The 15,185-nt window shown below is 37.4% G+C and overlaps 1 protein-coding gene across 2 annotated transcripts in view; it reads right to left on the bottom strand.

The window, feature by feature from the left end:
* TTC39B (tetratricopeptide repeat domain 39B) overlaps nt 1–15,185 on the bottom strand; it is a 1,202,733-nt gene that overhangs the window by 112,412 nt on the left and 1,075,136 nt on the right. For both annotated transcript variants that reach the window (XM_044077204.1, XM_044077205.1), the window contains one exon: nt 10,906–11,017. In XM_044077204.1, the coding sequence (XP_043933139.1) occupies nt 10,906–11,017 (112 nt within the window). The remainder of the gene's footprint in view (nt 1–10,905; nt 11,018–15,185) is intronic.

Here is a 15,185-nt window from a genome sequence, read left to right on the forward strand (position 1 = left end):
GCTTGATTACAGGCAAACAGTCATTGACCTGTTGTAATATAGCCCTGGAATATTCCAGTTAGCTCCACCCATTCAGCTGTTTCCTGCAACTCCATCTCGTTCTGAAGACACCAAACTACCACTGACAGACTGTATTGCTAAAAACAACAGTTCTGTCTGGATACAAAACATGCATCACCTTTTTTTAGGATTACTGAGATCAAGAGCGGCCTTAGGTCAACTGATGCCCGCGGCAAAAGGGCTCCACAGCCCCCCCTACCACATCACCTGGTGCTGCCATTCTGGTCTACCTACACCAAATAAATTCTGGAAAAGTGCCCCTGCTAGAGTGGGAGCACATCTAGTGTGGCTGGCAAATAAAAGTACTGACATGTCCCCATGTACGTATGTCTCTCATATCTGTACAGCAGGTCCAAAAGTAACCAGATGTACAGACAGCAGCAATCTGCCTGTAGTTATCATACAAGCATTCCCTTCCTTAGTAGGTGATGACTGCTACTGATCTACTTATAATTTATTACCTACAAAGTAGACTCATTTTGTACTTGAGGGACAGGCATCACTGTTTTTTCAGTTAACTGCATCTGTAGTCATGCCAATAAAATACCTATAAAACTGGACCATCTGATTAACTGTGTAACTTTTCAAGTGGCTTATTTTGCCAAGTGCTACACCATCACCTTTTTGTACATGTTTCCTCACAGTCTCTTTAGTATAGCCCCTAAGCTCTTGTTCTTTGTTGATCACACTCTTATATTTCAGACCTTTTCGCATTCCTCAGGATCAATCAGTCATATTTGTTCTTCAGAACAATTTACTGTTATGCTTGTTCTGCCAGTTAAACAGTTATGCACAAGGTGTTACGAGTCTTGAAGTATGGTTTGCACATCCCTTTCAATATGAGGAAGTCAAGTATCTGCCTCCTGAGCAGTGAATCTAGCTAGCTTTGAACACAGTACCTCCTGTATGGTATGCAATTCACAGCTCTTGTGCAAATGTGTTTTTAATTACTATTATTTTGATGATAATAAAATGATGCTCTTTCTGTGAAAAATTAACAAGAAAACAAAATATCTACAAATAAGAACTCGCTGTTATCATAATACACCATAAAATATTTCCTATGAATTAAAAATCCCTAGTGCTGTATATCACTATCAGTTAATAGCAAGACCATTTTTCTTAAAGCAGGAAAGTATGCTTTCTTAAAATAATAATAATACAGTCAATAGCAAAGTGTCAATGTGTACTGCATATGTGAAGTACTGTGCATCATTTTCACTTCATTTACATAAACAGAGAAGGATGAGCCAGGAGCATAACCATAAGGCACTCCCAAGTTGACGGCTTTTATTTCAAATGTTTGGTCCCACTGTGATACTAGCATGTACACCACTGTGATGGTGATACAACAAAATGGGTTGTAAGCTATGCCTAGGCAGAATTCTACACTGTAGCTGGAAACTGGCATATATGTGGAGGCATGAACCATTAAACTAACATTACAGACTCCACTTTGGCAATCTGCTCAACAGACAGTTTGGGGGGTAGTTAAAAGAAAGGATTTGGGAAAACCCTAGCAGTACTAGGTTGTCCGCCTGGTTCCAGGCCCTTGCCTCCTTGCCAGTGCTCAGTTACAAGGATAATGATGGAATAAGTAGGACAAAATGGGCATAGCTAGAAAGGAATCAGGAAAAGCCCTATACATTTTCAACTTGATAAACACCAATGATGCTCTTTGGACAAGCTAGCAATAATGCAGGCTCTACATGGCTTGGGTACGGGCACGTAGTCTGCAGTCCAGCTTTTAATATGCTACTTCTTGTCTATCACTGTGCTACTACAATGTTTATCTGATTGTGATCTTTTAATTTTATGTTTTTGTAATTACTGCAACAAGTCATAACTGCAGGAAATTTGGAGGGGAATGGTACTGAACCCTTGACCTAGGGCTCTTTTCACCCAAGAATAAAATTGAGGTGCACTTCTACTTAGTCAGGATGCAGATTGGAAAGTGGGTGATCTCTGCGAGTTATCAACCATGGAATTATATAAAACGGTCACAGAACAACTGACTGCACAACCAACAATAGAAAACTATTCATCAAAAAGCAATCCAATGAGCCACACTACACATACTGTCTGACAAAAATGCAGAGGGTAAACACACAAAAACAGCAATTTTGTAGAGGTCAAGCTCCCTCCTGTGGACCCAACTAACTCCAAGATAAAACAGCAGTGGGCAAAAAGGCATAATTCTAACCCCCACTACAGCATGATCTCACACCAATAAAAGTGCTCATCTGTTAAGTCAATCAACAGGATCAATGGAACAGCAAGTGACAGAACATACATTTGTTAATTTAAACGTTTACACCAACCATAGATATGATGGAAAATCACAAATACCATTTCATTATTAAGCCAATGCAAGATCGAACAGGACATGGGTTGATCACAATGAACTAAAATTTGGTGAACATTAAATACTGTAGCAGGTTTATCACCACTGGAATAACAAGGACATTGTTGTTACCACGGAAGTCAGGAAAAATGGTGATCAGGTAAATATCTAAATTGTCAAAGTGGAATAGGACCACCACATGAACTGCTGAAGTAATACAAATACCTAGGTCAGTAGCACACTTATCATGTCGTAGTATACAATCATCATGATGTCTACTTTTATAACAATCACCAAGAAATACATAACCTGTCTGAAGCAAACTGCTGCAGGAAAAAAAAAAGTTTTCTTTATCCAAGATGTGACCTTGGTGACAATTACTACATCTGAAAGGTACAATATTATTTATGTAATCTGTAGAATATGCTTCTTCACTTGGGTTGATTATAATAAGTAAGAAGTTACAGCGACACACACACACACACACACAAAAATGTTGTAAACAAATGCAAATGTCTTGTCTTTTACTTAAATGAAAAATCTGAGGTGATAACTTTCACATTCATGATAAGACCTACCTTAGAAATTGCTAAGAGGGTTATATTCTAAATTTCACATTCATTCATTCATTCATTAATTCATTCATTCATTCATTCATTCGATAAGAAGAAACCGTAGCATTCAAATGCTTGTGTACTATGTGCAGCATGGATTCTTCTTGTTATAAATACGATCTCTGTTCCAACAATTTTTTCCCCAGTCTTAACCAAATAAATATCTTTTTAGTTGACAGGGTGAGTTAATGCCACATTTCCACAGACTCTCATTTCTGTACCATAACCAGGTATGCAGTGGAATTCTGACGTCCATAACTGTAGCACTTGGAATAGTAAAACGACAGCTGCAAACGTGGGAAAATATATGCCAAGTCTGAGGCTGAGCTACCTTAATGTAATCCTCCTACTCCATGGGTTCAACATGTGCTGATGATCTGGCTGAACTGAAGCTCATTTTTCAGAAGATTTGCAACCAAAATGTGGGGTTTTGCTCACGTGATAGGAAGTCAACATATTTTTATAGTAATATACAGACCCACATTATAGCCCATTAACATGCAGAAATAACTACGTGGATAGTCATTTCACCAGCACCACTTTGTAAAAGATCAAGCGAAAAAAATAATGTATTTTAGATAAATACATTTCAGTCTCTGTTTTGACAGGATCAGCAAAGTAGCATTCTAAAGTACTTCAGAGAAGTCCGTCTTAAGAATGCTGTGCACCCAGCATAAAGGTCATTGCTGCAGTCATAACCTGGTTGGGTGCGCAGTCACATCTTTATAGCAGTCAAATATCCCAATAGGTGTATGGTTGCAGCCTTGTTCCACGGCCATTAAACAGAACCCTGCTATAAAGATGAAACAGGTATATGCACAGATCAGTTCTTTAGCTCTTTTCTTGCCACAAAGTGAATGATTGATCTATTCAATTCTAGTAGTTCAACAGCAGTTTTTAAAGTCCAAGAGCTGAAAGCAGTTTTAAGAATGCATTCCTTTACAGTAGTCTGGATTATTACTGAAATTACTTTTTTTTTTTTTTTTTCAGAAAAGTCAGAATGCTTTGGATGGGTTTTTCTCAAAACATCCCTAGAGAAACTTCAATGTTACTGAGAGCATCAAATACCATCCCCACATTCCCCAAAATCATCTTAAGTACTTCTTTACTTTACGGGGGGGCTGACACGAATACTTAGAAGCCTGGGTCAGATATGGGAGTTCCTTTCTTCTGACTGTGAATACTGAAAAAGACAAAAAATGGCTGGAGGCACAGCTTTTGCTGCTGAAATAAACTTTCTGGTACTTCTGGTACCTTGGCTACATACCTTCAAGGAGTAATTTTTGCTGCCCATTGGTGTAAAAATTATTCCTTGAAGGAATACAGCTGAGGTACCAGTAGCACCAGTAAAGTTTATTTCAGCAGCAAAGGCTGTGGCTCTAGCCATTTTTTTGTGTGCTTTTTTTCTGATTATACTAAGTCTGACCATGAATGTTTCACACTAGTGCAGAATCCTTCAGTCATTTTGTCACAACACAAACAGAAATGTTGTTGTTCTAAAGGAGAAGATGACAAAAAGTTCACCCAACTCCTCTACCTTCTTTACCCAGTTCAGAGTAAGATAGAAACGCTGAGATTTTAGCTTACTCTGGTCTGACTAAATCTCCAAATGGACTTCATACAGGTTGTGATGATGGTAGTCTCTCCTGAAGGAGATATTTCTTTCGTAAGATTTAAGCTGTTGCCAAAAGATGATTTAAATTGTTCACAAATCCCTTGTTCTACCACAAAACTAGATATGATAAAGAGGAAGAAATCACCAGATTCCAAAACACTAACAAGTCCTGATATTCCTGATTCTTTGTTGAATATTTTCTCAAAACTCTCAAGAACTTAATTCTCAGCTACTTGCCTCAATAAAATTGGCAAACTTTTATTTAAAAATATGGCTAGCCCTACTGATAAGTCTCTATTTTTAAAATGTATAAAAAACACAGCTGCATTTCTCTTCTTACTAATTACATAGAGTATATATCATTGGGAAACAAACAGCATATCCTTCAGGAAGGATTATGAAAATAATGAATAGTTTTGCCCCTTTAGCAGTCATTGCCATTGATATTGCACCTTATAGATGAAACAGACTGAGGTCATTAATAAAATGGAGGACCTAGTTCAAGGTGTTCAGGATACTTCTCTTAAGAACATAATGATTTCCAGTCAAGATTTCCACTTTATCAAGTGTGGTTTCACCTCTCTACAAACAAGACATGGTTGCATGTCAAGTCTGGTTATAACTCTACTGAATGTTAGCTTTAGAGGAGCTGCCTAAGCCATAGTGTTACACAGAGTTTCCTAGTTAAAAATCAATTTTTTCAGAACATGTTAGAGTTCAATTGCTAGATACCCACATGGATAAACTCTGTCTTTGTGTTGGTCCCACAGAAAAATTAAATCAACAAGAGGAAAAGGGCAAGAATATAAGAAATATAACGAAAATGATTTCAGTTGCCAAATGCCAAATAAACCACAAGTTACACTTCCATAGATTCATAGATTGTTACTAGGCTAATGACCCGGGTGGTCTTTCTAAGCCTAGCCAATTTTTTTCTGAAAGAATAATTATGTCCTGTAGCCAAACAGGCCATGAGGGCGGCATTTATTAGCTACTTCTGTCTATAAGAGACATGGGTGCCAGTATTCCCCATCCAGTGGTTTAGGTTGCACTTAACAGGGTAATAGACAAACTCAGCTTCACATGAATGGAAAGCCTGTTCCACAGGAGGTCCATTGTCTGGACCATAGGAGGTGCAGTCTTTGTTCCACAGGGGGGCAGTCTCTTCCAAGTTTTCGGTTTTGAACAGAGAGCATTCAGATCATTCAAAAGAGAAGAAATATGAGAAAAAAAACATGTCAGATTAAATGGCAGCAGCCCTCAAGGGAAGGAAAGCAGCAGAAGACAGAGCAAGTCTCTCAGTGAGGAAGGAAGGTAGTTTAAGTTAGTTCCCTGTGACAGGGTGTCCTGGAATTCCAAGAACCAGGAAGAAACTTCTTTCATTTACAAAGATTTGTTAACACAACCACAAACAAGATGACAAGGGTAAGAAGCAGTCTCCATAGATTGCATACATCTCCAGTTTTTCAACCTTTACACCGGGAGGATTGTTTTTTAATCCTTAACAGTATATTGCTGTCAGCCAAAGATGGCCAATCCAGTGTAGACATGAGGCTGTAAAGTAAATGAGACAAGAGTGGTAACACAGAAAATGCCTTTCAGCTGATCTCAGCCAGCCTCACCTCAGGGAAGTCCATTTTTGGTGATTAACTTTTGCTGATAAGTTAGCATGTTCTGAAGTAACCAAGTTGCTGGTTTATTCACTGTATATTTAACAGTTTTGAGTTGATTCACAGCTGCTTATGACTGTTGTTCAGTTCACATTACAATGTCTTGTAGCTCAGTTGACTGAAATCATGAATCACCACTGCAGACGTGTACATTTAAAAGGATTCATGTTGAGTCATCATAGGCAATTTTGTCGAACATAAACACACTGAAAAATGTTAATTGAAAATGCCTTCAGAGAACATCCTGAAGAAAGGTTTTGTTTGTTTTTTTTTTTTTTGCAGGGGGAAAGCCCTCATGCATCCTCATGTCAGAAGATAATCCCAGACTTGTACATACCTGCGGCAGGGTCACACAATAGCAGAGAAAAAAACTCCACTGTCGCCGAATGTAGTTTTGAACTTCCTTCACTCACTTTACATTCAACAAAACTACTGGTGACCTGACATGCTTCCTATTTAAAAATCTAGTTTGCAACATTTAATTTTTGGTCTTTTAGTTTATACATTAATAAATCAATTAAATATTAAAAATGTAGTGGCTATCAGTTCAGAGACTTTATATAACTGATTGATATTTGTGTCTCTAAATCTTTCAGATTTTATTTCTGACTTACAATTTACAAATCTAGTTTAGGACCCTTTGTTTTAGGTCTCTTAGTTGTATTTTATCTAACAAATCCGCAGAATATTGAAAATGTTGTAGCTGTCAGCATACTGTTTTACACTTCTTACTTATGATACTCATATTCAGGAATCGTGTACAATATTTCAATGTACAGTGAATAATAATGGATATTTCTTTGGATTTATAAACAGTGTGCCACATCTGGAATCACTGGGCATGCCATTTAAGAATGGCGTTGATTTTATTTTGAGAACAAAGTCTATTTTTAGCAAGTTGTTTAACTTTTGATGTGCATTTGTGGGACAGTGGACACTCTATGTCTGCCTTTCCTTTCACAATTAGTAAAATCAGTCCGTGCATCATTTCAGTTCTAAACTTCTGGTGAGGGGTTAAAGGCAGAAAAATATATTTTTTGTGGATGTCTGGAATATGAAAAGAAAGTTGTGAAATGACTGCTTCTTAAAAAACAGTACATCTATCTCTCTACTGACCTGCTGATGCACACCTGCACATTGTCCTTTGGGAAGGTAAATTAACCGAAAAGTGCCATTTTTTTTTATTCTCGGTCACCCAGTGACTTCTCGTTTGACTGGAATTTGCTGAGCACGTCACACTGAGGTTCTTGAAGGAGAAGAAGGGCCTAGCTAAGGGCTGAAAAGGAAATATGTATAAATAAGCTAATTTCAAAAAAATTGAGGGATTTGGGAATGGTACAGAATGAAAGGAGCCCTACGGGCTTGACAAGAAGAATGGGAAAGAGAGAGAGAAATAATGTGCGCAGCATGCAGAACAGCAGTCTGACTCAGGAAGTTCTGGGGTGGCAGAAGGTATAGGGCTGCAGGACAATGGGTAAGCTTCCCTGAAAAATATGGGAACTACAGATGGTACTGGACCACAAGCAAGATAATAAATAGCCAAGTGGAGCTGGAAAAAAGAAAAAGAAAGCAAGTCCACGGGATTTCATGGCAAAAGATAATGATAGAAAAAACAAAGCATAAGATGACCTGGGCCGAAGTTGTACGTGAAGTAAAGGCAAGAGGATGCAAGACTAAGGTGAAAAAAATAACATGAGATGAAGCTATGAAACTATAGCTAGAAGGATGCCAAAGAGGAAATAATAAAGGAAGAAACAAAGCCAGATGTGTCCTTGTAAGAGCAACTCATACAAGAAGGGCAATGACTGAAGTGGGTATTGAGAGAAATTCTGTCAAATTAGAGGTACAGATGGTGCAAGGGACAACACTTTGAAAAGGTGCTGCTAGGAAGAAAGCAACAAGAATGGAAAACACTGAAGACAAACTGTTGCTAGTACAAAAAAACAGGAAAAACAGACTGTTCCAAGGTAATCAAAAAGCCACGAAGTCCACTCCACGATATTTAGTCTATGGCATAGTAACTGTACAACCCATTCTGATAAATCTGATATTCCTTCATGTAACATAGGTCCAACCCATTCTGATGCCTCCTGATGAGGTATAAAATGAAACAATATCAATTGTCATTGTATTGAAGTCAAATGAAAAGAAAATTTCTTGGATTTGATATGGAAAAGGAAGGAAAGGTAGTATTTGAGTATATTGCAAGATATTATTATGTAGGTATTTGCTGAGATATTATCCCAATCGAGCAGCACAGGGGTGGTGGGTCCTGTAGATTTTGTAAGTTTTGTTAGATTTGGAAATGGAAAATTTTTGTGAATTTAAAAATTCCGAAAATGGTAGGTATTTGGTAATTAGATGTCTATGAAATGGGAAACTGAACTAGCCTCTAGCCTCTATTTCCCTAACAACATAAGTATCCTCTATTTCTGTAAAAAGTGGTGTATAAGCTGGACTAGTAAAGCAAGCTGAGTAGATCTAAGATACGCTGCAATAATTAGCATTGTACCTCATGTCCCCCCACCCCCATCCCCTGGGAGGGTTCAGGGTTGTAGTGGGATATTTTCATAGTTCCTTGTTTGTTTGTTTTGTGATTTTAAACTTTTGTTTTCTAACAAGAAGTTTAGCCTGGTTTTCAGATGTCTAAGAAGTTTAGCCTGTCACTCAAGGCAACAAGTTTAACCTTTGGCTGGAGGAGGGAGTACACTTGAAAGTCTTGAAAGTCTTAGACTAGACACTAAACAGAAGAAGAGAGACAAAAACAAAAATTGAGTTTCCTCAGAAAATGTTTTACATCAATAATAGTGTCAGTAAGGTTGAAGAATGAAGTGAAAAGACATGAGTTACCTAATGATAAAAGATCATTCAAAATCAATCTAAAATCAAAAAAAATTAAAAAAAGTAAAGTTGTAAAAATTAAAATTTTTGTTTTTTTAGAAATAACTGTTTAAGTAGAGGGAAGGAGCCTGCCCTGTTGTGTGTGTGTGTGGTTGTGGTTGTGTTCAGTTCCAGTTCCTCCTCTGATCTCTTGACCTGGTGTTGTATAGCCCTAAAAAAGTTGTTGAACAGAGTTCTGGTTTTGGAACGGAATTAGGGCCCTGCTTTGGAGCAATTGTGTTTCCCTGTGAATTAAAATTAAACGGTTGGGAAATTCTGTTTACTGCGTCCTAGGCCCTGTTGTTAAGAGCTGAAGAGTCTTGTAGTAAATGAATGGAATTGATCATCATCATCAAATTTCATCATGTGTGTTGTTGTGTTTGTTGTGTGCCATTCCCAGGATGAACACGGGGAAGACAAAGTTTTTCATATGCCTTATTTTGTTGGTATGCTAAGTTATCCCGGTTCAGTTTGAATGGAAAACAGATAATGTGCACTGCAAGATGTAAGGCAACCAGCATAGTCAGACAGGAGGCATGGAGTTAAAACTCGCACATATGAGGGACAGGTAGTCAAGAAGCAAAAGCCAGCTCGGAAAGAGAGAAGAGGGTTTTACTGACTAGATATTCAGTCATCAAAGGGATTAAGAGGCTTGGAAAGGGAGACTAGTTTACAGTGAAAATGGTCCTGGGACCAAGAAAAGTATAGAATATGTGGGAAAAGGTGCTCACCAATAGGAAGGGGGGTGGACACATGTAGGCACCAAAATCCACTCAAAGAATACAGCAGAGGTGTTGGAAACCAGGTCCAGGAAGAGGACAGAAAGATACCAGGATGGAAGGCTTGAGGCAGCATTCTAAAATGTGCTACCAGCCAGCATATTGAGGATGAATGGGATTAAGGAATACCTGACGGTGGATACTACAGAAAGGGCTTGGGCAGGGTAAAACGATGGAGGGAGCTCTACCAGACACAAGGAGCCATGACTGTTGTACTGATGCTACTCTTTTATCCGAACAGCAATTATAGTTACTTGACTGTCTCCCTACTACACAGGCTGCTCAGCACTGGAAGATCAGCGTGTTATTTCCATCTTTCTCTCTGTTTCTTTCTATTTTTTTTCTTTTTGAATGAGAAAAATGAAAAAAAATAATCCAGACTAATGCTATGAATGGGTTGAATGAATTAAGAAATAGTACCAGCACTAAAAAAAGTTTAAATGTTGAAGCAAACGATATCTTATATAAGATATTGTTTGCTTCAACATTTTATGTGATTTTAAACTGATGAATGAATTAAGAATACAAACTATAGAAACATTTGGATATATGGAGTATACACTGTGTGGTCCAAGGCAAACTGTGCTGCACATGGCATTATACTATGGCAACTGCCCCTGCTCAAAATTTCAGGTCTTGCTGGGTTAATGCACCTCCAACCATGAAGCAATAAGCAATAAATAGTGAAGATTTGATCCAGAGAAACATCTGTGAAACAGGAAATGAAATATTCAGCTGATCCTTTCAGAACATAGCAAAAACAACTCACTTAACCTCCCCATTGCTACCAGTTAGCTCTTGAAAGTAGAAAAAAGGCTGGCTGGCTTTATTCGGCCGAACAAAATGCTAAAGAATTAAAACCTGTAGTATAGGGGAAAATGCGCTTCAGTTGCACTCCCAAAACAGGATTTGAATATCAAAAAATATGAATAAAAATACTTACTTGTTTCTTCATTTAAAGCTTTCTCTGCTTGTTCTACTGTAACCAGTAGGTTTTCTGTCAGGTCAGCTCTTTTGCCAACTATTGTAAAGCCGTTCCAAACATACATCATTTCCTAAATAATACAAATGCTTTAATGAGACATTAAGTGGATTCAGAATTAATAAACATACTTTAATAGGCATTCATTGCAAGACATGAGTAAAACAACCACTGTAATTAAAACACTTTTTCTAGATAACCTCTGCTTATTAGAAATTAGTTCTGTCTTACACTAATCATAGCAGGCTGCAGTAATCAAACATGGGTCAGTGATATAAATGATAGTCATGTAAGTCAATATTACATTACAAGAATACTGATATTGGGAATAAAAATAACTATGCAGTACTATTTCTCCCTGGAAGTGACATTACCCTTCAAAAGTTAAGATTTGAGGCTAATACTGTGTCAAGAAATTGTTTCAAAACTGTCTTCATTGAGAATGCATCATCCTACAACAGTCTGTCACTTCCTACAAAGCAGTATTCTTAAAGAGGCAATCCTATCATTCCCCAACCCATTCAATGCCCATAAAAAATAATTAAGTCTGGACCAAGAGAGAAACACCAGGTCATGGCCATTATGGGAGAAGAGTGGTGACTTAAGCATTCCTTAGCTATGTGGAATTATATCATTTGTTTACATAAAGTCTACTTTAAAGACTAGTCTCAGTCTGCAGGCTTTAAGTATCAGATGAGTACCAAACCATGTAAATTCAGCTGAAAATGTAGATGCTGGGCAAAATCATTATTTTGCCTCATAGCAGTGACAATTAGCCATTCCTTTAAGTCCTCCTGCTTTATCTTTCCCCAGACCATTTCCCCAGCTCTTGCACAACCGTTTGAATACCTTCGTGGATTCCCTTTCACCGTAAACTCTGGCCATCTATTTCTACTTGTTCACAGCCCTCTGTGTTGAAACATGCTTCTTTTGCACATCAAGAAAGTAGTTGGTCTCTACAATCTGCTTCTTGTGTCCCCCACCATCGCCCAACATTCCTGTTCAGACTGGCAAGTTTATATCTCCCCAACACAAACTTGTGAGCCTGCATAATGTAACCCTCTCTCTCCCAGTTGCTTGTGAGAGACTTCCAGCTCCTGTAATCTCTACTTATAACCCTTCCCCTCCATGCTACCTGTCCTTCTGTGAGTTTTTCTCTGGAATTCTTTCAGAAGTCTGATGCCCCTCTCCTTGCATGGCCTCCAGAACTACACAAAGTACTCGAGGCGTGGCCTGAACAGGACACAGTAAAGTGAAAACACTCTTTCAGTGTTCCTCCACTGACCTTATGACACCAAAACCGTTTGGTTCTCCTTTCCCTAGACTGTCATAACTCCAGCTCTTTGTTGATGGTGTTTGTCCTGCAACCTCTGTTGAGCTAATCTTGGAGATCTACTTAAAAGACTCTGACGTATACCTAAAAAGATTGTTTCACTAGCTTATTTCAAGACAGTGATCAGAATGATGTATGGATTCTCCTAATTTAATTGTTTTTCTTTCGGCTTTTCCTGGTTAGGGGTCGCCATAGCGGAACTCCAATCTGCTAATGATTGGCAGTCGATTTTTACAGTGCCGAGGTGCCAGCCTGACACCCAACCTTTAACGAAGGCACGCCCATTCACGCATGTCTTTTGAATGCCACTTGAACATGGGGAGGGCATGCAGACTCCACACAGAAGGAGCTCCAGCTGAGAATCGAACGGGAGAACCTCTTGCTGTGAGGTGACAACGCTACCGCTGCACCACCGCGGCTTATAATACAATACAATTATATGTTATTGTTTAGACTGGAAACTGTAAATGAATGATAAAATGTTATGAATTATTTAAACCAAATTCATTTGTTTTATAAGTTTAGTATGCATTTTCATTTTAGATATATTACTTAAGTATTCTACTGAATAACGGTAGAATGTAAATTTGCAACAGCTCTTTATGATAAAGTGGCGCTTACAGTAGCTACTAGGCATATAGCAACTTTCACCCTTTATGGTTAAAAAGGAATACCATTACAGAACAAGTGTGAAGATACTGATTTTAGAAATGAGACATACATTTAAAAAGAAAAGTTTAAAGAGAGGCTATGCAGAAAAATGATTGATCTGGAATGTTTACATTAATAATGATAGAAAATTGAAATATAAGCATTATATTTTTAATAACAAACCGAGTAGGCATTAAGATAAAGATAAAACCATGGCTATGAAGTTCACCAATTCTTTAGATACAGATAATATTAAGGAAATTATGTGTGATAGTTGGACGTTTTTAAGTATTTTCCTGAATATTGGGATAGCAGTTGGGAACAAACTTGCATTTACTTATAAGAAAGAATGTCTAAAAATTATTTTAATACAAATAAGAAGAAACTGACTAGTAGAGATGGGATGAAACAATATAGGAGATGTAATTAATGTACTTATTTGATATCTGCAGTAGACAGGATTTGTATAAGAGGGCTAAAGTATAGAATTCCAAATATTTTTACTTATAGCTCTGTTGATGTTGTTTATGTAGCAGTGTGTCAAAAATGTTTTGGTTGCTACCATCTGGTAGGCCGTATAGATTACTGTGTAAGAGAATGTATGAGCTTTTGCATGCTATTCAATCAAATGATGAATTTGATACTTTTAGCATCCATTACGTATAGGAAATATGTTTAAGTTACCTGTTTGGAAACTGTTTTTCCCATTTATGGTAAAGAGGCAACAGATGAATAACCAAATCTGGTGAGGAGAGTGAATGGTAAATTAAATTATATAAATAGTAACAAAAAACACCACGATAAAGCAAAGGTGCCTGCACAGTTCTCCCTTTATATACACACTAATATTAATCAAACAATTAAACAATTAACTCATGCTAGTAAAAAATCAGTTTGTGAAAATGAAGCCATTCACATAGGCTGCAGTGAATTCTGTGACTTCAAAAAATGTTGCTTTCATATAAAATCATATAACAGAGCTGATATATAAAATTAGTATAAAGTTTGCACAAACATATACAAATTATCCAGTCTGCTTCTAACTGTTCAGTTCGATTCCTTATATCTCCCCCTCTCCTAATAGGTAAATTGGTTTCTAAAATCATAAACTTAAAACTATGTTTAGCCCCTTCCTTTAGGACATGCTTGGACAAGGCATTCACTTCTGATTTTATTTTGATTTGGTATACATGCTCCCCAATTTACCTAGTAGGAGAGGGGGAGATATAAGGAATCGAACTGAACAGTTAGAAGCAGACTGGATAATTAGATTGCAAGCACACATCCCCCCAGGATTGAATGACAAGATTCCTTTAAAGCCCAAGTTAAAAAGTAGAAAATTTAAATGTTAGATGTATTACATGAGATATATGTTTGTGCAAACTTTATACTAATTTTATATATCAGCTCTGTTATATGATTTTATATGAAAGCAAACATTTTATTGAAGTCACAGAATTCACTGCAGCCTATGTGAATGGCTTCATTTTCACAAACTGATTTTTTACTAGCAGAGTTAATTGTTTAATTGTTTGATTAATTATTTATGAGTGTGTATATAAAAGGGAAGTCTTTCTTAGTGTTATCATGGTCTGAAGAAGCTGTAAAAAAAGCGCACCCTCCTTGTTATTAATAATAAAAGTTTTTACGTCTTTATATATTCATTCTACAACTTTGTTTTCTTGTAAAGAAACTGATGTCCTGGAATATTTTGGTCTGAATAGACATTTGTGTACAGTTTATAAGCTAGTTTTTAAAAGCAACCTTGCTTTTTGAAAGGAACTTTGTTGGAATATTGGTCTGAACAGACATTTGCAGCATAGTTTATGCTTGGAACTCAAACTGCCTGGGTGAGTCTTGCACAGTACTTGTTTACATTTACAATTTATGGTAAATTAAATTAGATAACTGCAGTCTGCCAGGTATGGATTCCATGGTTAGTTTTATTTATTTATTCTAAGAAGGAGAATGTTAAAGCATTACTCAGCTGAATAGCCATGTGACTATGGACAGGGTATTTATGTGGAATTGTGCTTATAGTTTTTCACACTATGGACTTACATGAAAACTTTGATAGCCATCCATCCACCTACCCACCCACCCATAATCTCTTTTTCCTACTTTATCCACACAGGGTCAGGGTGTCACTTCAACAGTGACAATCATCTAGAGTCAAGGTTTACACCACCTGGTGGATTGCACTGCCAAAGTTGTTCTACCACACCACACACACACAGACAGACAGACACACACACAC

This window comes from Protopterus annectens, chromosome 7.part0 (assembly GCF_019279795.1).
Source record: "Protopterus annectens isolate FY-2018-M chromosome 7.part0, PAN1.0, whole genome shotgun sequence".
In the NCBI taxonomy this organism is placed as follows: domain Eukaryota; kingdom Metazoa; phylum Chordata; order Ceratodontiformes; family Protopteridae; genus Protopterus; species Protopterus annectens.